Source organism: Acipenser ruthenus, chromosome 2, assembly GCF_902713425.1.
Source record: "Acipenser ruthenus chromosome 2, fAciRut3.2 maternal haplotype, whole genome shotgun sequence".
Lineage (NCBI taxonomy): Eukaryota > Metazoa > Chordata > Actinopteri > Acipenseriformes > Acipenseridae > Acipenser > Acipenser ruthenus.
Genome location: NC_081190.1, coordinates 28,967,509 through 28,992,155, shown reverse-complemented (window position 1 = coordinate 28,992,155; position 24,647 = coordinate 28,967,509). Strand labels below are relative to the sequence as shown.

General features: G+C 36.1%; 1 protein-coding gene across 2 annotated transcripts in view; it reads right to left on the bottom strand.

Moving 5' to 3' along the window:
* LOC117411706 (phosphatidylinositol 4-phosphate 5-kinase type-1 beta-like) overlaps positions 1-24,647 on the bottom strand; it is a 55,562-nt gene that overhangs the window by 6,923 nt on the left and 23,992 nt on the right. For both annotated transcript variants that reach the window (XM_058993311.1, XM_058993306.1), the window contains exons 5-13: positions 22,980-23,097; positions 20,121-20,273; positions 19,034-19,333; positions 7,364-7,569; positions 6,731-6,814; positions 6,448-6,496; positions 6,086-6,170; positions 5,057-5,212; positions 3,113-3,260 (exon numbers count right to left, since the gene is read on the bottom strand). In XM_058993311.1, coding sequence (XP_058849294.1) covers positions 3,113-3,260; positions 5,057-5,212; positions 6,086-6,170; positions 6,448-6,496; positions 6,731-6,814; positions 7,364-7,569; positions 19,034-19,333; positions 20,121-20,273; positions 22,980-23,097 — 1,299 coding nt within the window. The remainder of the gene's footprint in view (positions 1-3,112; positions 3,261-5,056; positions 5,213-6,085; positions 6,171-6,447; positions 6,497-6,730; positions 6,815-7,363; positions 7,570-19,033; positions 19,334-20,120; positions 20,274-22,979; positions 23,098-24,647) is intronic.

The window sequence follows — 24,647 nt, the reverse complement described above, 5'->3', positions numbered from 1 at the left end:
TTCAAACAATATTGCCACCAGTACGTGTTTTATAACAACTTTAAAATATCTGTCGGGGCTTGAGATTTACTGGGACATCCTCCTGCGGCGAATAAAAACCATATACTATGAACGATCATTCAGTATCCTCTATATATCCTATGCTAGATATACCCTTGCTTGCAGTATATGTATGTATGTATGTATATAAGATAAAAGATAACATTTTTCATGGATAAACTAAAACAATTCTGTTCTCACACAGAAGTATACACCATTGTCAAGAAATGTCATAACAATGCTACTAATAATAATGTAAATGACTCAGCAAAGGCATATATATGCAAGAAGATTCTTATCAACTATCATTAAAAGAAATACCTTTGCACACTGTACTACGAAACAGGATGCAAACTGCAGGTTATGTGCCGTGCCTTAATGCATGCTGTTTCCTGGATGCAAAGAGCATCATGTGGGCGAGTGACTTTTGCATTATGTTTGCATTATATTTGCATTATATTTGCATTATTCTAAAACCCAACTATGGCCAAACGTTTTGCATCACCTAGAATTTTAGGATTGAGACATAAAAAAAAAACAAAAACAAAAAAAAAACTATATGAACATAATTTAAATATTTTATTGAACATCATGTAATCAAAGAAACTACAAAATGATACTGAAAAAGTCTACCGAAAGCCTTAATAGTAGAACAGTATTTCATGTCAGATTTTTTAAATGTCACATTTTTCAATTTTTGACAGTCTTTTGTAAAGTATTTGGAAAACTACAAAGTGGTGTGTAATTCAATATGTTAGCGTAACATTATTCAGCAGGTTTAATTTGACTTTATGAAGCAAAAAAATTCTATAGGGAGATGCAAAACTTTTGGCCATAGCTGTATATTCTTTAAACACTTTAGGTAATTGTTGTTTTGCTGAGTAAACAAAATTATTATTCTATTCAAGTTCAATCGGATTTGCTGAAGGGTTCTAAAAGACATTGTAAGTAGTTATCTATTTCTCTTGAGGTTTGGTTCTTTGTGCGTGTCTAAATTATTTGTTGACTGTTTGGTTATACAAACTCTGTAGTAGTTTACATATGCCATACATGTCTGCATGTCCAGGACTGACATCTGTGGCTGTTTTATCATGTTTCAATGAGAGCTACAGCAGCTCAATACCAGGCTGACTCGGTCTACTGTCCTGGTGGAGCCTAACATCTAACAAATGCATCGCAATGACCTCTTTCAGGTTTCATAATGAGACACAACTCTTACTGTAGGAATTGTAATTAAATTCAGTATCAACCATCTTAAAATAACCTCTTCTAAAGCAGAAGAACTGCTTCCAACATTATAATGAGTTCCCCCAACATGGAGACTGTCTGCTCTTTCAAACAATATTTTTCATTTGTAATTACTATATCTTTTGTACCATATCATTAAGTAAAGCTAAAACACATAAAAACCCCAAAAAACAGACACTCTTTTTTTTAGAAAATATACGGTATGTACAGTACCCATTACTTCTGCTATCTGGACATTTTTAACAGTTATCTAAATATATAACTCCAAATACAGATAATAAAATTGAAAGGCCTACCCCTATATAAACACAATGACATGCATGACTTACATGTGATCCTTTAAGCAGGTTACATAGCAAAATTGCATGTTAATGGTGTATATACTGCATTATTACATTTCAAAATGTATGCTGCCTTTGCAGCAAAGACATTTGTTCAGTAATTACAGCCTACAGTCTTTTAATCTGCTAATCCTTAAAATCTAAACAAATCATAGCAACCAATTCTGTGAAACTTTTTTTTTTAACCCTATTGAGATGGCCTCCAAAGTCATATAACACAGGAGCCCAATCTTTCTATGGAATACTCATGGTAATCTATAGTCATCTCAGTTGAATAGTGACTGACTTCAGTGTCGGTTTCACTAGTACAGTATGACGTTGTGTACTGTTTTGCATGCGTACTGTAAGTAATAGAAATGCACTGATTGAACCCATCTGGATTTGGTATCTCACCATAGTGGCAGCTACTGTCATGAACAGATTAGAACACACCTCTTAAAATAGATATTGTTTTTATGTGATCTGTTTGGTAGTACATTACACATTTGTTACCAACTATAAAACTAGAGTACACCGTCGGCTGGTTTCACAAACTCCAATTAGCACTAAATCAGGTAAGGTAGTCCAAGATGCTGCTAATTGGGGTCTGTGAATCCAGTATTGTATGGAAGGTATTTTTGTATTGGCTTCTAACAACAATATTAATAACAATAGAAATGTCTACTGAATGGCTTGTTAAATATTTAACATTGGCCTTAGAATTGGATTAACCTTAGCAAATGCAATTGTGGCAATTCAGGATTATGGTATTGTATGTCTAAGGCAGGGTCATTTGAACAAAGTAGCTCATTGGACATTCACATGAAACCGTCATGGAAGTGCAACAAGCTAATTTATCTTGTATTCATTTATAATACAAAAGGAATTAACCAACTGTACATATAAAATAATCTACTTTAAATCCAAACTTATTTTGTTTAGTGAATGTTTCTTGCATAATAATCAATACGATTCAAGAAAAGACTTCTGAGGATTTACAATAGACTGGAATGCTTCTTTTTTTTAAGTACTGCAGTCCCCTTGGGCTCTGACACTGTCCTGTCAAAGCCTTCCAAACACAGCATGGAAGCCAATCCTTACAGAAAGATTTAGATTTTAATAGAACAGGCAATATTGATCTTTCTCCCTAATGTCCTGGGCTTTAGCTAAATGTATTCTGTTCTGTAGTAGAGTAAGTGGAGCCAACGGAGTTTCTAGGTCATAGCACCACATGTCATTCTGCAATGAGAAATTCAAAGAATGGGCAGTCAGACAGCAGTCCACGACCAGCAGTGGACTTACCTTAAAGCTAGTTACAGATCAGAGTGACAGATTGGAGGAAAAGATACCAGGATCACTATACAACTATTGCAAATATCAGAACAATTTATAAAAATGTGAAAATGGCAAAGCTACCAGTATTTACTATCCAGTACCGGTTTGACTATGAAAATGTTAATTATAGGTTAGATGTAGGTCATTTAGATGCAGCTGAGTAGCAGTACCTGTATCCAGGGACCCCAGTGTTGTCCATCGCATAACATTCATTTGCATACAGTGAGGAGGAGGAGGAGATTGTGGTGACCAAGGAGGAAGCTTCAAAAAGGGAATGAGGGTTTGGCACCAGATCCGGCCGAGAGAAAGACCCAAATACTGAAACCAGAAAACAAGATGTTTGCAACAAAAGTCATGATGTCATCCTTTTATACAATAGGACATTTTATGGCATGAGGATTTTAATATTACTGAAGGGCTGCATTTTTTTTTTTTTAATGGTCCATTGAGTAGTGGATTTCATTGTATCTTTTTTTAAGGTAGCAATGGTTTGAGAGAGACACACAAGGTGAAATGAACCAGTATTTCCAAAGCATCTCATTTCATCACTCATTTAACAAAACAGCTTTAAGCAACCAGGTCTATCCAAGGCTTTACAACAATAGGTTATAAAAAAACAAGACCAATTTGCATTTTTCTGAGGCATAATCAAATCAACAACTCATGTGTCATCAGGTAGTGTTGATGTAAATGCTGCTATGTAACCAAAAGATATTCCACACAAGTATAAGGGGACCAGTCATAAAACAAGGGTTTTTAATTTTCAGTGATACCTTCACTCAAGCTCATAGTGGCTTCAGCAAAGTGAGGTTAAACATCCTGATTTAACTCCCCCAACCTGTGGAAAAATCAAGGCCAATGTAATGCTCCCAGTGGAATCCCCAGCCAAGAATGACAACCTGACCTGCCCTGACTGCATGACTTACCCACCCTGCACATCACACGTTTGTGCCACTCAGGGATCCTAACCTTGTCTTGCTAGCAGGGTTCAGCAGTATTTGTAACAGCAGTGTATCACACAACACTGTGTGTTCTGAATGCATATCTAAGAGATGGAGGCTGGGTATTAACTGTCAATTCCCTCTGCACAATACAAGTCTCACCTGTGGGGGTCTGCGGTATCTGTAAAAGCATTCGCATCAAACGCTTCAACGCATGTGTTGATAAATGTAATTGCCACCATGCTCAAAATCTTAAAGCACATGTAGGAAACATCTCAAATACTGCGTAACTGAACTTAATCATTCCAGCTTCTGCTAGAGGATGGGAGAGCTTGTTGTTGTCAAAATATCACAACAGAAGTGTTTTTTTTATCTACAGGAATATTTGTAAACCAGTCATAAATGCATTCTTTATTATGCACCTGCAGTGTATTCATTAGCTATTCATAAAATGTTACCTGCAATCTGCTGTCTGAAAATACTGCTGCCAGATAGGAGAAACAGAGACACTGTAGATACGGTACTACAAGCCCACATTATTCTGAGTTGCAATTTGCAAATCTTCTGTTGGTTGCTAGCAGGAAGCAAGAGGTTTAATGATTCACTGTTTCCCTGCAGTATGCCACAACCCACAGGTAACTTACTGTTAAGCACTTACATTTCTCCGGTATTTCAAGGAGGCTTTCATAATGTAAAAAATGTAATCTACAAGAAGCCTGCATTTTCGTTTTAATTACAGTATGGGCTCTTACTTCCCTGTGATTACTCATGAACATGTACCTTAACATTTTCAATTCACCACTAGGATACGCTGGGACAAGAACACCCTCACAATGTGTGCTATCGTGTGTTATCTGGAAACTCTACGCATTGATTGCATACTTTTTTTAAAACAGTGGTAACATGTAGTTGAGAGCTTGTTATCTTTTGAAGCAGATCATGGCTAAGGAGCATTAGCACCTTAACATGTTGAGGCTTTGTTGAACAGCACTGGTATGGGTTCTTAGGTATGATTTTGCGTCACCTCTGGTTAGTTGCTAGCTTCTGCTAGAAGAACTTGAATATCTCTTGGCTGGAGCCTCTGTTTGGTAGTGGAGAATGGTGAATGATTTAGCAGGTAACCCCTTGTTGTTGGTGCCGCACTATGCGTTTGAACTGTATGTGAAGCAATACCTTGTCCATCCAGGCTGGCGAGGCTCTTTGCGCCACTGAGACGCTCCTTACTCTCGTCGGTTTGCTCCTCGTTCTGGGGGGATATTATCTCATGTGATGAGGACTTCAGAGCTGGGATAGAGTTGCGGGCTCTCTTGGAAGGAGAGCACCTGAAAGCTTTATAGATAACAAAGAAATTATGAACCCCATCACATTATTCTTCTCAGAAGAGCCAACGTTCAGTATGGTTTAGTCACCGTTAAAAAATAAACAGTGAAGGAATGTTTGTAGATTCTTACTGGCATGGTAACTGTAGTTTGTTCAATTTTGAATCTATGTTGATGGTCACATGATGTAATTTAAGTTATTTGGCCTAACAGCAGAAGCTAGCACTTAACTAACTTCATATTTAACACTGTGAGAGGTTTTAAACAAGCCCCACAATGCATCAGACTGTGGATCTTCCAACTAGAGTATAATATTGAAGCAGCCCTATGGGTTATTACACCAGTCAGAGAAACTAGGTCTAATAATTTATATCGTTCTATTAAATTAATGTGTATTTTTTAAGAAAAAGAAGTAAGAATGTTGGTTTAGTATAGGGACAATTGTAACTGCTGTGTACTCAAGAGTGCCACAACTTGGTGACATCTCTTTCTAATGCAACATAAGCACTGGGAAGTGGGTTAACAGCAAAATGTTCATACATCCTGTTGTGACCACTTCAGTGTAAAAGCTGTGTATTTTTTTTTTTCTGGATACAAATGAAAAATGGTGGAAAATGGCAGTTAACATTTGTATAACTCTACATAATAAATACCCCACATTTATTCAAACCCTATGGCACATATGGTATATATAAGTAATGTATTATCGTAACATTTGAGGTAAAAAACTAAAGTATTTCTTATTGATTTTCAGTAGAATAATCAGCAATTCGCAATGAATCCCACACCGATTCATAGGAACAGTCGTACTACAACCCACACTAGTGTGAACTGACACTGTGTCAAGTGTTAACACAGAATCAGTTACAAATGTCCCACTTACTGTGTATCTTCTTGAAAACCCGGGTATTCATAAACTTTAAAAATCTGTCTGCGTAGAAACTGGGCCTATGCACTGATACTGAATCCTGCAAGAAAGAAAAAATACAACATGTGATTCCTCGGTCTGCTGACAATTCCTTGTTGATACCTGATTACTGCTAGAGAATAAAACAGTCCTATCATTTTTGGGAATGGGGCACACATTTATCTTGTTCACATCCAGAGATATTGTTCACAGTTTATTAAATAATACACTTACTTAACATGCAGTAATTAAACTTGAGAAGTCTGAAAGCCTAACACACTGTACACTATTAGAAGAGTATCTGTCGTATAACTTTAGGAAAGCTTTAAAGAACTTACACCATCATACACAAGAGCCTTCCAGGAGTGCTCCAACTTCTTAATCAATCTGAAAGAGACAAAACATGCTGCTTAAAAATTCTATTTCCAGGGCCTGACAATAAAAACAGTGTGCTTCATTCAATACAAAATAAGAATGTGTAAGTCTAGGAGGAAATGTGCTGAAATATTGATTGTTCTTATGTCAAAAGATAAAATCTTGTACCTCGTTCAAAATGGGTTGAAATGGAAAATGGAAATATTTGTCAATAATTCATCTGTCAGTAATTCAGTAACTTTGTACCTGTAGGACTGTAGGATGTCGATAATACCTAGGAATATAAGAAGTTTTTCATCCTTGTGAGTTTTGGCTGGAATACCACCCATTCTGTAAAATAATTGAGAAAATATGACTGTTTGTGTATTATGCTTTTGTCTCATTTTGTTCGAGAGGGTCCCAGTGGACAGCAGGCAACTATGGGATGAATTACCTAGTTTCCAGGGGAGTCCTAAGAAAGGAAAAACTGAACAGACTAGGAGAGACAGAATTGCTAATACAGTGATAATATAGATCTGGTAAATGACATGCTCATAACAAATAAGCTGTAACAGAATATGTGCTTATGAACACATTTGACAGGCAGCTTAATGCGCTCATGAGACTTTGATCCATTTCCACCAGAAAGGGAGGGTGCACAATGGATGCTGCGGTTGTATATATGCTAATTTAGAATTAACGTTAACAGTTAAACATTAGCATATGCTATGGACACGCTCCCTGTAGTGAAAAACCTTATGGGCCCAGTAGCCACTGTGTCAAATATAAACTTATTCAACATTCTCTTTGAAAGTTATGGCCAAAACTGTGAGTTCCTTCCAACAACCCTGTACATGTAACATACATTGGTGTTGCCTCAGCTTGGAGAGCAGTACTCACGTGTCGTCTGTGGTAACAGCCTCTGCTGACTTGCCTTCCCCCTGGATGGACTCCATGGCTGTGGAGTACAGGACCCTCTGAGCCCCATGCCGCTTCCCATCCACTGCCACCTGCGCATTCTCCCCATCTCTCTCCTTTGGACTAGGGTCCAATACATGAACCCCCAGTAACAAGCTGTAGTCCATGATTTTAAAACTTTCCAGGACCTATGGAGGAGGAAAAATATGAAAATCATTGGAAAACAGGCTAAAAAGCTTAGAAAACAAAACAAAAAAACATAACAGCACTCTCTGGTTTCACCATTGTTAGCTCTCTCTTCACAGATTGAGAGTACAGTAAAACCTTGATAATCTGACCCTTGATTATCCCAACACCTCTGTTATCTGGTAACCTGTCTTGTTTTGTGCTTTGCTCTTCTACCCTGTTGTCATAGAAAATGCGCCATTTAGTCCTTAATCTCTCATATTTACAGAGTAGTGCAATAATGTATGTTATATATTTAAAGGTAAAGGAGTTGAATTGTATCGTTTTAGGAGGTTTCTTGATTGGGAAAGTAATTTAAACAGTTATACAATTATAATACGATTATACGAACAATCAAATTATCCTTGGTACCAATTTGTTTGGATAATAGAGATTTTATTGTTTATCTTAATAAATAAGTATATCAATCATAACTGAGTAAGAATGCAACTTTAACAATGCAATTAAGCAAAGCAAACTGATTGCAAATAGATTTATTTTCTTACATACTGTGGTAAAGTCACTAGTGGTAAATATGTCAGCCTTAGACTGGTTAAAACACTGCACCACATTTAAAGTGTAATGACAATGGGCAGACCTGTAGGGGACCTCAGATAGCTGAAAATCCTTTTGAAAAAATGACATTTCCCAGAAGCCTCTGGGGGCACTTAGGCTACAAATAAGGAACAGCTAAGTATCACTGTTTGTTTTTTGTTGCAGGAAAACGGCTTAGCCGTCCTGTATTAGTTAGGGAACATTCTTGTGTGTGTTAGTACTGCAAAGTGAAGTTAGGATTTGTTTGTTTGTTGTTTTTGTTCTAATCACCGTGTAAATAATACAAATCACTGTCCGTTTGGAACCGTACTAAAGACTCTAATGTTTTAACATGCATAACCTGTACTGGCCACGCCACCACAACATACTGACACAGAAGCTTTACAATGCTGGCATTATAATGTAGGGCAGAGGCTCAAGGCAAAGTTTTGTTTTATTTTTGTTCAAGAGCTAAATAAACTATGCAGGGTAATTTGAGAGCTTGTTTGAAACGTGTTACTGAGGTTACAAAAGTACAGGTACTGTATACCAGGGTGTGGTTTATACTGTAGTGTATTTACACATGGATATTCACCAGTCAGAATCCACAATCTGAACATGGTAGTTCACAGTTTTGTTTTTAATCTACCTCGTCTTCTAAATAGTGGCTATTATAATCTGAAGTATTAGGAGCTGAAGCAAAACAAAACTGTTGTATTATAAGATCCATCTAATAAACAGTCAATAACCAGTTTTGCTCATTTTAGTCACATTGTTTAAGTAGATTTGTACAAATTAATTCAAGATATGAAAATAGGCTACAACAGTAGGGTGCTAGAAGATAGGGTTGCGATCCGTCCCACATTTTAAAGGCCAGTCTTGATAATGAGCAATTAGGCCTGAATTAGCCTACGACTTGAGCTGGAACCAATGCAGTTTTTGCCAAATCACCTGTGCCCATTAAATTACATTCCCTGTGAAACTGTACTGAGGATTGCAAGCTCTTCAGTGAAAAGATGTTCTGTATACTTTCAAGCAGTCTACCGTTTAAAAATGCATTTTAAAAGGTGTTTCTATCAGGATCCGCTTGTTTAGAATGAATGTATTCCGAGTTATTTAACACCATGTTTGATGACTATAAGAGTAAGTGGCATCAGATGACATTTTAATGTCATGTTAATATAATTGTGTGGTAATCATTAAGAGTGCTTCTGGGTTCAGTTGCTCTGATATTCAGTAATATCGTTTTTCTCTAAATCTATACCTTGTTTTGAGCTGCTTTGCGTTTGTCACAAGGGCAGAGGGAGAGTCTTTTCTGCCATTCTGCCCTGCTGTGACCTGGCTCAATTCAAACTGGGAGGGCTCCACTCAACCAAGGGAAAGGCTTTTCATTCTTGTCAGAGTCTGATGCAAGTTAACTGGGTGAAGACACTCCTGTTCATTTTTTAGTTACACAAATAAGCAAGAAAACAACACTCAATACAAATTCAGTAGATGTAGCTTTTTTCTGCTTTAATCCTGACATTTCAAACAAATTTGAAATCCAAGCTAAACCAGTCTGATCAATATCAACCCTGTTAATATCATTGGCTAAGACATTGCGGTGGAAGCAGGTTTGCTGAGTATCAGATCTGACTTTCCTATTACGTAGCAGAGGTAGCTGAAGAGTCATATTGTCACATGATTTGAATGCCGGCTCTTAGAATTTTTTTTAGACAAACGCAAAGCAGCTCAAAACAAGGTATAGATTTAGAGAAAAACGATATTACTGAATATCAGAGCAACTGAACCCAGAAGCACTCTTAATGATTACCACACAATTATATTAACATGACATTAAAATGTCATCTGATGCCACTTACTCTTATAGTCATCAAACATGGTGTTAAATAACTCGGAATACATTCATTCTAAACAAGCGGATCCTGATAGAAACACCTTTTAAAATGCATTTTTAAACGGTAGACTGCTTGAAAGTATACAGAACATCTTTTCACTGAAGAGCTTGCAATCCTCAGTACAGTTTCACAGGGAATGTAATTTAATGGGCACAGGTGATTTTATGGGACAACAGGGTGTAGTTTTATGATCTAAACAGCACAGGATATGCTTTTAACTGTTCCTGCTGGTCATTTTTTTTTGTGACACTCTTAATAACATCACTAAATACAGTAAAATGAGGTTTAATTTATGATGACCTGATTCTAACTTGTTATAAGAATGTAGGTGGACATTGTGCAATATTTATTAACACCAGGCTCTTAATGACAAAACAAATAAAACATGGTCCGGTACTGCAAACCTCCTACTCCTAATAACAACTGCTAAAGGGACTGTCTAAAACTGTTCTTTATAGACAGGTATTTTAACATGGTGGATTCATCATAGGGGGCATTATAGACAAGCGGTCCATGTAAACAGATAATTTACCATTACTGTATTAGTAAATTTACAAATCTGAGCTAGTACCACAGACGTACTCATTTGTGCACTTTCCTTTAACAAGTACTGTTCTGTCTGAACATAGTGCTTATTGGAGGGTAGACTAGTTTAAATACCAGCATCATATTTCCATGCATCTAAAATTAGATCAATATTCAACCTGAATGTTACCTAGGATACCTCAAAGATGTTTGCAAACAAGAGCACAATTTATTTACCTGTGAAAGCCTTGGGTATGCATTTTACATCCATCTGGTATACAGATCCAAATATATCAAATCGCCCTAGTTTCATGTCCCTGGCAGTCCTCCCAAAACACAATTGCAATGAATAAGCAGTGCTTCCCAGGAACATTGAGAACAATTAGAGAACAGTGGCGGTATTAGGGGGGTAGGCTGTCCTCAATACAGAAACAAGGTCTTTTGTTGTACCAAGAAAAAAATGCAAGATTCGTTTTAATCAGGTCAAGTAAACACATTTTATCAATGGCCCAAACATAACCTGAATAGCTCAGTTTCTCTAAAGGCAACTATGCAGTAAAACTAGAAGACATTTAGTGATGCATCATTATGTCAAGGTTTCTCTAGATGGTTATTCTTCCACAGGTTGAAGATCTATTCTATGCCATCCACATCTCCAATGTATAGAGCTTCAGCCTTTAAGAGTAAAATAAAATGTACAGTATTTGTGTCTATGTGTTTGTGTTGGGATGTCTCTGAGGACCCTTGAGCAGCTGATTCATTGGCACTGAGGTTTCCGCTTGATTGAACTATACTGTCTTCCTGCACATGAAGAAATCCGTAATGGTGATGACCCCCTTTAAGCATTAGTGGACACCCTAATTAACATTCTAATTTCTTGATTTATTAACACAGCTTGAATTCAGAATACAAAATATAGGTGTTTTCGGAACCCCAAACCGTTCAATTATGAAACAACGACAGTGCTTTAACACCACTGCCCACATTTCCTTTAAAAAAAGGAAATAAAAACCCTTTAGATACCCGAACGACAATGTGATAACTAACATGCCAGAACTGCTGGCTTGTGTCATCACTTGGGCAAAAAGCTAAACAGACCTCTTCTGATGGGATATTTGTATCTTTACTAACTGTAACCTTTTTTCTTACTTCAGTGCAGTTGGCTGACTGAGAGCAGGAACAGCTTTTCCTTGCTCTCAGCCAGGACTTCAAATAATGTATTACTTGTTATTGTTATAAGTTCAACCAAACTACTAAATATGACAAGTAAAAGCAGCCTACTGCTGGTAAAGATGGGAGTTTAGAAATACATTAAAAAAAAAAAAAAATTATATATATATATATATATATATATATATATATATATATATATATATATATATATACACACACACACACACCATATCAGGACCAGTTTGTTTAAAATGAACATAAAATTCTTTATTACTGGTTATTTAACAACAGCTTCAGATGTTATTTTAATGTCAATTTTAACATTAATCAACCAACAAACACTTTAAAATGACCACCACAGTATAAATTCTTCACCTTACAGGACATGGAACGGCAGTAAGTCCACTTATTTAAACTACGGCTTTGGGCACAGTTTTTAAAATATAGAAGTATTTCAATACCATATCTTATCTTGCTGATGAAAATGCTCTATTTCCATTGCATGCAAAGAAAAAGTACTCTGACATCTTTCATTTCGCAGAATACCCGCAATGATGCAGTGGGGTAAATCAGATTCTCCCGACACACAGCATTTACATGGGTCCCGAAAATACTCTGGGCCCTATTCCAAATCAAATGCAAAGGCAAATGTTCTGATAAGAATACAATAATGCAATGGTAGAAAACTAGCATTAATCAACAGAATTAAAGGAAGGATTTGTTAAATTATAGTTTCCTGCAACATATATGCTGTTAAAATTATTTTATTCCTCAGTGAAATTTCACTTTTGCTTTTACACTTTAACTTCATTCACAATCAGACTACTGAGTGGCTTCAATAGTGCCTCAATGATAGCTGGGATCACTGACTCAACTGAAGTTTTGATACATATTCATTCAACACATTAGAATGTCTCTGGGAAATTAATGAACAGCCCAGGCTTCAATAATTGATGAAGTCAACTGCTGAGCAGAGAGTTGGATGGTTGGATGGATGGAAGGAGGAATGGTGAGCTAACGAGAAGCACAGGGAACAGATGCTAATGCAATGAAGTCATGCTGATTTTTGCATTTCAGATTTTATGCAATTAAATGTGTCCCCTTTATTTTAAAGCAAAGCACTGCAACAGTTTACTTTTTTAAGGGAAACAACTGCAGAATTTAACTTATTCCTAACTGATTTAGATTCAAATGTATTATAACTAGGGCTGTCAAATAATCACAGATAACTTTGTGATTAAAGCATACATTTTTGGGGAGATTTATTTTTTTAACACACGTTAATCGCACCCCCCTGTCTTGTCCCTCATAATTAATTGTCTGTGGCACCATTTTAATATACTCAAGTGCATGCCAGGTTTGAATGACTGTATTATTGTTTGAATAAAAAATTAGTCACGCACTCCAACTGAAGTTTATTTTTAAAAAACGTTCTGACGGTTCATTGGATAGAAAGAGGGTTACTTGTATCCACTGTCAAAGTGAGTTCCAGTATCACAGAAGTGCATCTAGTCTGCTGTACCACCTGCGTGCTAAACATGCTTTCACTTCTCAAAATACACTTTCTAGTAGTTCTGTTACAGACAACAACAATAGAACAAATGAAACCCGTCAGTATCGACAGAGCACTCTTTTAGAAATTCAGGATCGCTGCAAACCCATGAATCAAGCTCAGTCTGATACTATAACCAGTGCTGTTGGATAGCTACCGACTGCAGACCCGTGAACATTATTTCAATAACCACATTTATTTTAAACGATATTATTTACAATTGATATAATCGTTACTCAGTGAATGTTTTGTTTTATTTAGGCAAATTCAAGTTATTAATAAAAGAGAATTTAAAATGAGTATTATTTAAACGGCAATGAAAAGCATCAGTTTATCTGTAAAGGAAACTTATCATTTTAAATGCAGTAAGTTGAGTAACACTGACTCCATTGTGATTTATCAGTTGGTTCAAACAATAACAGCAAATGCTAGATTGTAAATAAATATAAAACTATAAAGTGAGACCAACAAATAGGATCCAGAAACAGGAAAACAGAATTTATATGCTGGATTGTTTTTTGGATAATAATAATAATAATAATAATAATAATAATAATAATAACAATAATAATAATAATAGCATCAGTAATAAAACAAATTTAATATGAACTTTTAAATAACAATTAAATAAAACCAAGATTAACTGAGGTTCATTTTTTTTCTCTCATTTTTTTTTTATCTCTTGACAGCCCTGATTATAACATTTTAGTTTTAAAATAACAAACCAAATGTGAGGATGTTTCATAACTGACGTAATTGTTTTTTTCTGTACATTGTTTGTTTTATTTTCTTCTTTGCTTTATAATTATGAGCATTTTCAGGAGATACAGATCATTTAACAGTCAGTATTTCAGTCCATCAGCACCTATCAGCAGTCTGCATCAATCTCTCTTTCTTTAAGGGACAGCATGTTAAACTAGCAAAGTTTTCATCGGGCCTTTGCCATATTGCTTTTTCTGGGTGTAACTCAGACACTACTTCCTTTCTAGGTCTAATTACAGATTGCTTCAGAGGCTAAACTGGGACAGATCTGTATCTACAAATAGACAATTTAATAACAGAAGGCTTTTACATTTCCCTCCAAGCACAAACATCGTTCATTTAACATGTCCTTAAAACAAGTCCTTTAGCTCAAGGTACTTGAAACCCTGCGATGTCATCGTTGTCATCGTTCATTTTCTCTGAACAAATGTAGCAGCAGATGGAAAAACAATATGTGCAGTATTACATTTGGATTGAGGGGATCATTTGTACCTTCTGGTTCATTGAATCTTTTACAACAGACACAAGACGAAATGGTTTCCCTTTGGTTAAAGCCTTTTATCGCATCCTGGCTATTATAATAGCAATTGTTTAGAATGTATTTGGACATTTTATTTGAACATACATTTAAAGAAGAGCTTAAAATTACATTTTCATACTTGCCCCTTTACCTTTTTATCATGTTCGCCATTTGTTTAAGAGGTTCTTCTTACAATTTCTCAAATTATTCAATTTTTGATATAGTCTGTAGTGCTCAACCTGAGACTAGAAGGAGCTTGCTTCTAGGTTCGCTCTCACCACAGACACCTGCTAGACCTGCAAAGATTCTGTAGTATTGTAGGAGCCATTGCCATCTAATTAACATATACTGTGATTCAAGTTTCATTTTCTATTGCTGTCAATACACAGTAGCTGGTTAAGGTGCTGCTGGCTCTTACAACAATACAGACATTTTGCTTATCTAGTCTGAGTTGCAAATGTCTATTTTGAATATGTCAACTAGAACAATAACAATAACAATTGCAAACAAAGGACAGTCATTTAAAATAAAAATAAAAAAAGCTATTTGCTTTCAATCTTTTTTTTTTTTTTTTGAGGAAATGTACTTCTGAACCTGAGACTCGATCTGTTTTTTTTTGACTTGGTTCAGAAGAAATCCGATCCACACGAAAACAAGACACTGACAATGTCACAATCTGGTGCCAGATATTTTACTGGAGAATGGCCAGTATATCCAGGCTTTGCTCATATAGTAACAGCAGATGGGATGGAAATAATGAATGCTTTCTTGACGTAAAGGTTGACATGGAAATTGGCTTGGATTTGATGCACTTATAATGACAGGAGCTTTATTTTTTTTTATTATTATTTACACTGTAGCTAGACCTCGGGGAGACATAAAGGTATTAGAGGCAGGTCCCAGAGAAACTTGATTCAGACACAGAGCACACACTGTTCAGGTCAACATGAGTCTAATGCGATGGCCTTAACATTCATCCCATCATCTTCTCTATCACTACCGATGATCATTAATGACACAGGCAGTTTTATCGAAGTCCCTAGCACAGTAATAATGTTTCCTCATTTGTTACAAGTTGGTGCAGGACATGTGCATTTCATCTTTACAATGTTCACTCTGCACCACACAATGGGTGACTACTGTCCATATACCCCCATATGAAAGTCATAGTTTATAAAATGTCACTGTACACTTCTTGGTTCTGAGAACACCCTAGCACGAGTAAATCCTCAATACTTATTCTGCATGCATTGTTTAAGCCAAATGTGTCAGCCAAAACGATGACAGCAATGTGACAAGTTTCTATATGCAAGCACCTAATTTACATTTATTGAATGTATTCAAGCCAGCAAATTGTGATGTGTTAAATTGAAACAGGCACAAATTGAAACAGGCACAAATTCAAAACTCAGCAGGCCTCCGTGCAACACTTTATAAAATATGAATTACTGTATAAAATATGTACAGCAAATATTAATTGCAGCAGGAACCAACGAGAGCACACATTTGTTTTCCACAACTCATTGTATTTCCTGTATTACCCAAGCTAACATCTACACAATGATGTTTAAAGACCAATGTGGCTCACTGGGCTTTTCCACTGTTGTAGTTTCAACCAAAAACCCCAGAAGACAAGTGCAGAACTACGACAGCTCTTTTCAAAACAATCTTTTTCACTTGATGATGAATTTTCACTTGATGATGAATTATGAATCAACAGCTATTTAAATTCATAAAGACCCAACGATGAAGGTGACTTTCATTTGAATTACAACTTTGGCATGCATCCTTCAGGATGTACATGCAGCATGTAATCTCAAAGTGTTAAATTATTCTCTTTTCTTGGTTGATAACAGCTAATACAATGGTAATCTCAGTATTTGTGCCAATTTGAACCAAGGTCTGTTCTTATCATTGGTTGCCATGCTGTGATTTGTGTGGCGCGTTTTGAAATTTCAACACTAGTTACTGAACACTAATTCCACGTCTTATTTGAGAAAACACACATGGGCAGCAGTGTGAAGTAGTGGTTAGGGCACTGGACTCTTGACCGAAGGGTTGTGGGTTCAATCCCCAGTGGGGGACACTGCTGTTGTACCCTTGAGCAAGGTACTTTACCTAGATTGCTCCAGTAAAAACCCAACTGTATAAATGGGCAATTGTATGTAGAAATAATGTGATAACTGTATAATGTGAAATAATGTATAATGTGATATCTTGTAACAATTGTAAGTCGCCCTGGATAAGGGCGTCTGCTAAGAAATGAATAATAATAATAATAATAATAATTTCATACATTGCTTTGGGAGGTAAAGCTTACACCTGCACCACTAGCTAAAGCTCACATTACAAATCACTTTGTATTAAAATGGAACCTCACTGCAGAAACCTCCTGGCATTCCAACAGTTTACAAAGTCTTTGTAACAGCCATACATTTCAATATTTTCAAGTTACACATATTTACAAATGTGGTTGTTTTTGGCTCATAAAGTTGTGAAATGGCTGGAGAAATTGACTTGCAAATAAAATGTATTTTAATTTTAATGCATGTAACACTGACATAAACTGAAATTTAAATCCAAGGAAAGCGCACCATTATTTTTTCAGGTCATAAAAATCCCCCTCATGAGGGATCTTACAGTACATCAACCTGCTTTGTATTTAAGTCTCAAAACAGCACAGTAGTCCTGCTGGTTCACTCAGCAAACCTGCTCAGACCTGTAAGTAATTTCTCATATTTCTGTCTGAGTTACATTGTTTGATTTCCTCATGTGCAGACTTACAGGATGGATGTTGATACTTTCAGGATATAGAGGCATTTACTTTAAAAAAAGCTGTTGTTCAAGATAAAGTAATCACATGTTCTATTACTTTGCAGTTTCTTACACAGTGCCTTTCCCTTTCAGACACCTTAATGACACACAGCATCCCCTGGACATGGGAATTTTATTTATTTTCTATAGCTGCCAGTTGCTTTGAGCTTGTCTGGAGCAGGTCATGTTGTTTGACTATATGGCTGCACTTCCTGATCGCAGTGTGGCCTACACAACATGTTTGACCCAAGTACAGCATAGAAACAGATGGAGTTTACAGTTTAAAGGGCATACATTTAAATAGTATGTTTTTTTTGTTTCTGTGTAAATAAAGTTAGTTTAATTTTGTAAGTTTGTGCTAAATATGGGAGGGCTGGGAATGAGAATGCCTTTATAACAAGACAGGTGTGGGGGTGGCCAAGTGATAATTGATTGTCAATTAACCCTGGCCACCTGTTGTAAATAGGAGCAAGAAAGCAAATCCTTTGTTCTCTGCAAGCCAGAGGTGAAGGGCTGTGAATCTGTGGAGAGCATGCATGGCTGTGTGTGTATATCCATGGTGATTGAACCAACTACGTGACTCTGTGTGTCTAACTGGGGACTGTGTGTAAACTGGGATCCTTGGCATTTAAGAATAGGGTTTAGGTTAGGGGATTTTAATCTGTGTGTTTAACTGGGTTCATAAGCGCAACTGAGGATCACTGTGTGTAAATTGGGATCCTTGGTATTTAAGAATAGAGATTAGGTTAGGGGTTTTAAACCCACCCAGTCTATTTAAGTGTGTGTCAGGGAGATTGCTGAGTGGAACCTCTCTTTTATTGGAAGCACTTGTTGGCAGCTGTTTTATTTTGCCTTTTTGTAATTATTTTGTTTACAGTGCTGTGTGTGTATTCTCGCCCATGCACACATGGTTGTTTTGCTTATAAATAAATCCTGAGTGTCGTGTCAACATCAACCTCCGTGTCTCACCAATCTCTACGGTCTGTCAGTGGATGCCCACAGCCCTATTACACCCCTGTTACAGTCAAATTATCACATGATTTCACTGAGAAATCAGAAAGTGCAGTATCATGGCCAAGCCCAGTCAGTTAGAGACAGCTATGCAGAGAATATTAATACAACTCCATATTAGCGAAACCACTGCAAACATCACGACAGGAAAAAACAAACAAAAAGATGCTGGAAAATTACTTACAGGAAATTCAGAAAATGGCAGTTATAAGCTATTTTGTACAATAAAAGTGGAAAATGCATTTGTAAGGAGAAGATCTTTAGCAACACGGCGCTAAAAATGAACTATAGACATTTCTGAAGATTAGGAAAATTCAGGGCTTATAACTTGGCACTAAGCCCCACTTATTTTATGTGATTTCTACCATGGTTTATGTTCTGTGTTTAATGCATCACAAATCCTCAGAAATAAACTTCAATACGTAGTACAGTACTTCTAATCACTGCTGCCTTTGATTCAAAGTAATTATATATATATATAGATAGATAGATCAAATTAAAAATGCTATAACATCTACCCCTTAAAATTCTACTATAGAATTTTACACACTTGACCAATCAGGGGGCCTTTGAACATCCGATGCCTGCTAACATCATGTGAGAAACCAGCAAACATTATGATCCTTACAGGCACTTACCCTGCAATCCCTCTGTACTGTCTTCATTAAGGCATTATAGGTTTCGGCTTCAAAATACAAGCCTTCGTGCATGTCTTGTAAAAAATCCAGATCCTTATACGTGGGGCTGGACTTTTCCCTCTCCTTGCGGGACGCTCTGCGCTTGTAGGTTGAACCTTTCAAATCGTACTTGTAGTGCATTTTCACTGAGCGGGGAAGCACATTGTTCATGACAACAATTCTAATGTTTATACCCCCAGATTGCACACAGTACAGGCCATAAAACTTTGGCAAAAGTGTCCTCGGATTCTGATTTAAGTTCTGAAACAAAGGGAAAGACAAATGGCAAAATGTGTATTTTCTATTAACAAAATGCTTGCTAGTGTTGCAATACATTAAAGACATAGGATTGTCATGTTGAATGCCCATAAAAAAAGTCCCTTCCTGTTATTCTACATTCTTTTAAAGTTAAAAAACACACTAAAGAGAATCATATACACTGTTGCATAATCAGTTTCCATAACCTTGGTTCAAAACATGCCTATTTTGATGGTTTAAATGGCGCTGGTATTAAGACCCCCCCCTTTTTAGCAGAGAATATTTGTATTTGTAAGTTGACAGAATTTGCATTTCAAACCACATGTGAAATTATACATGCAAGTTTGCTGTGTAGAGCTGCCAGTGAGTATTAAAAACCTCATCAATTATGTCATGGCCATGAATTTATAAACTATAAAGGCATATTCAGTATTCCCACAACTAAAATGACTGTAAGCCAAGTTTTAAGCAAGTGATTTATATATAGGCATTTAAACATACTAATGTTTCTCACTTCCTCTTTAGGAGTAGTGTGAAAGAGAGGTAAACTTCTAAGTCTAACTAATAACTGTTTGGACGAGTATATCATATTTTGGAAATGTCTACTACACTAAAATGCTTTTTTAAATAGTAATGAAAAAAAAAGCATAATAATAATGGTAGAAGTAAATATTGTAATCAAATGAATGCTAGGATATGAAAAATAACCTGCAGAGGAGGGCATATTCCCCCCCCCCCCATTTAAAACAAATAAGTAGCATTCAACATGTTTGGGAGATTCTTTTCTTACCATGTAATACCCAGGCAACAGCTTCTGAAGAAATTCAGCTTCTTTGTTCTGTACAGTCTTGATAATGAACTCATCATCACTTGTTAGATAAAACAGGGAACTGCTGGCACCTGGATTGGACAGCTCTATTAATGGTTCATTACATATGGAGTACTGGAAAGAAAAATGTGAACATGTGTTAAAAGCGGGACCAGTATTCAATCACAATGTTCTGAATTTATTCGGATTAGACCCTACCTCTTCTAATATTCCTGTATGAAAAACTATAACTACAGGTAGGATGTTACCACAGTGATTTATACTGTAGACACAACTGAACCATACAAAAAGTACTGCAGTAATTATAATGCAGTTACATTGCAATAGTGCTCCAAAATACCCATACTTATATATGGTACTACTAAGGTTTTAAATCTGCTTTGCTGGATGGTTTGACAGATTAGCAATAGTCTTCGACTACCTTATCTAAGGTAACTTAGATAACATTAGAAAGGTCTGTGAAAACAGCCATAAATGTTTACACATTAAATCATAAATGCCATATTAATATATATTTTTTTACAATTTGTATTTATTTAATATTTTACATGGTAAAATGTGTTTAAAACATAAGATAACAATGTTTACTGTTTTTTATATGGGTCTGGCAACAGTGTAGACAAAAAAAAAAGTCTTGCAGCTAATGCAGTTGTAACCCTCAAGGGACAGGACTATCAGGAATAAACACTTTCACAATGGCTTCCCTCCGACACAGGATGTGGTTAAAATACAGACTAACACCCAACTGTGTCCAATCTTGCGTTAATCAAGACCATAAAAGTGCAACATTCACTACACGATGAACTGCCAGCCACAAACGGTTTCACACAGTTTTGTAATTCTTAAAAACAAAAAAAATTCTAAAAACATTCCCACTTAAGTTGTTCCTATTTTCCCTCTGTTTTGATAATGTTAAAATCCATTTTCTTACCTCTTATTATAACTATCAATGTAATAATAATGAGCTATTTGCATACCTAAAAGGATGGTCTTTTTCCTTAAAAAGTATCATACTTAAATGCCAGAAGTGTCTACATTTGTTGATGTTCAAAGGTGGACACCTAATAAGATGAATTTGGTCTACAGTGTACTTGTTAGATAGTTTCGTTTCATTAGTGATAAATTGAATATTTTTGTAACCTTACAGAGTCCATACCCAACCTGACAGCACCAAATTAGGAGTTTAATTATTACAACTACTACTTCCATAGCAACCTTCTGATAATTTTGCTAATTTGCTAATGTTCCCTGGCTTTTCTCATGGTAATAATATGCATTTACTGTTTACAATAATAATAATAATAATAATAATAATAATAATAATAATAATAATAATAATAATATCTTTATTTTTATACAGCGCCTTTCATAGTGGACCACCATCACAAAGCGCTTTACAGCGGTAAGCTGTGAACTGTGCATTATATGCAGTGTCACTTAAAATAGGACACTGATTTAACATCTCATCCGCAGGATGGAGCACAAGGAGGTTAAGTGATTTGTTCAGTGTCACACAGTGAGTCAGTCAGTGGCAGAGTGTGATTTGAACCGGTGGCCTTCTGGTTACAAGCCCTGGACTTTAACCACTTACCACACTGCCTCCTTATGTTTGCAATGTGTTATTATAAGCTTTACCATAACTCCCTGGGCTTTACAATACCTATACCATGCTTTCAGTATACTTTAATACACTTTTCCTTTTACTAGGATCAACTCTTATGAGGGTAAAGTAATAATAAAGCTAATAAGAAAATTGATTTTCAAGCAGTCAAGCATACAAGCATCCAAAGACAGAGGGAGAGAAAGAGAGTTGCTGTGGCATAACTTGTGTATCTGGTCATTCAAATAAAACCATTTTGATTTAAACATTTTGAGAGATAATTAGAGACCTAAAGAGCCAAACACTTCATGCGAAAAAATGAAAGAATATTTTACTTTACTGTAAAATTCATATCAAAACACAGTTCAATGCTAGAATCCAAGTTGCCCATAGTGATATTGCTATAAGCCAATAGAAATATTATATGGCAGCTTGCAGATAAACATATATGCAGAGTGTTTTAGATTTACATATGCTTCGGGAAATATGCATTCAGAAAGTGAACCCTTTGTTTTCCTACATCTATATCATTTGGAATGCATTTTGCAGGCTGATTTCTCAGACAGATAATGCAGGACAGCACAGCATGTACTGGAAACATACTGAATGTTTCATAAAGGAAATAAACAGAGATGGGTGTTATTTTTCAGTTTGTTTTGTCCTCCACAGAAGTGGTTTTAAAATCATACTGATGTACTGAAATATTGATTCTCATCTACAAGCCAGTTTAATGAGGTCATACTCACAAATCTACAGAAATAGTAGGTTTGGCTGAAATGTCTACCTGAAAGCCCTCAATTAGTGTTTAATGAACACAATTCCAGTGGGTAATTACATCTAATTCTATCTTGTTGTACAGACAATTAAAATAATGTAAACAGTATCACTTATATCCATTTAAATAATATATCATGTACAGTAAAGGGTAATAAAGAAAAGCAATATCTGTCTGGTTCAATCCAGAAACATACAGTCCTTCACAGTACAACAGCACACATCACAAAAGCAATGGCTGCCCTGCGCTGTAGTGCTACAGGAAAGGTGTTGTTTAGTACCAGCAGTGAAAGTGTGATGCAATAGATCACAGTTCAGGGAAATCATCATTTGCCTTTTTATTCAAAGATATAAGAAGGGCAAACCTAGAGAGCTTTAAAGCCTCTTGCTTTTTCTGTTACTGACTCAGTGTATTGCTCAACACTGGACAAAAGATGGCGTCTTACCAAGTAATCATCTGGCTTGATCCCAAAGAGTTCTCTGAAGTAGCGGAATGCTAAGGGAGCGTAGGTCTTGAACCGGAAATCTGGGTAGTGATGTGCTGGGGTCAGGTTGCTGCCTTCGCTATACAAAATAGGAGAAACAGATTGCCATGATTTAACAATACTGGTAAAATAGATTATAAGTTTACTATATACAAACCAACCAATACTGTAGATAAGTTGATCAGAGAAGCTGATCAGTAAGACCATTAGGTTAAAGATTATTAGTATGGGAGACACAAACTGGTTGTTCATGCATATATGTTGAATAGAGATCCTAGACACATAAACACATAGAACATTTTTGTGCATGACTGATGTGTCTGTATGCCCAATGGTGGTTTCTTGTTCCAATTTTATAATAAACAGTGTACTCGGTGTACAGTTGAACCTATGCAAATCTATTAAATTGGCTAAAAAACAAGTTAGATAAATTTACAGTTTTCAAAAGACGTATTTATTGCCGTGCTACAGTAATCCATGCAGTGTAATAGCATGCCAAAGCGAAACAATCCCATTTTAGAAGTTTTTGGACATTAATTGCTAAGTGAAAACTGTTTTTAAAGGCTCTCATTGTTAAAGTAAAACCCAGATGTGTACAGTTGTCCTCAATAAAATGTTTTTTTTTTTTTTGTTTTTTTTCCTTTCTCCAGGCTGGAAGCTGATTTTGTGGTTGTGGTCATTCCTGTTTAAAGAATATCTACCATCTCCCAACTTGTTCCAGCGTTTCTCACACCTACTACTACTCTTAACTTAGTGACCTTTAGAAACGTGTTTTAATAATGTAAAATATTCTCATGATGCAAGACAAAATTATAATAATAATCTGAAAATATATTTTCAGCAGCTGGTTGGAATGACAGTTGGGTATAATCTGCTTCTTTTAAGAGCAGTCATTGGTGTTTTATAAATGCACCTCATCAAAAAGTTTCCTCTTCATCGCTCGGCTTAAAAGCAAATGAAGAATTTACTGTTAGGACATGATAAGAGTATTAACTACTCTATTTCTCATCAAGGCTCTCACAGATAAGAGTTAAGGGTCATTCCTGTGGAGGAATTTTTTTTCTCTTGCTGACATCCCTGGCAATTTGTCACCAGAGATAAATTGCCTCAGCGGTTCTCAAACCCAATTTATTTTACAGCAACTTTTAGACATTTAGAATGAGGGTAACAGACCAACATGCTGGCTGAATGCTAACTAATGCAATTGCTTTGAACAAAAATACAAAGGTAATGAGCTAACCAGTATTTTTAATTTCTCTGTGGGGCCACCAAACTACAGGCTTTTCATTTTCTAAGTTAGAAAAGCCGGCTTGAAATTCTCTGTCTTTTAAAAATGCTGAAGCCAAGCTGCTCAGAAGAAAAATGCGTACAGTTTTAGTCCAAAGAGTTCCTTCACCTAAAATAAAGGTGTTCATTGTCAAGTGTGGGTGTCGTAAACTCAGTCAAGGACAAATCTGCTGCATGCTGCACACAGGAGAGGTGCAAAAGCAATGAAACCTTTTCTCTAAGAAACCAGCTCACGCACATACAGAAGGTCCTCATAATAGCTTAATAAGTGCACAGTAAGTGAAAGTTAAAAATGTGTATAAAATCAAGTTAATTGTGTTATAGCTGACGCAGTCTGAAATG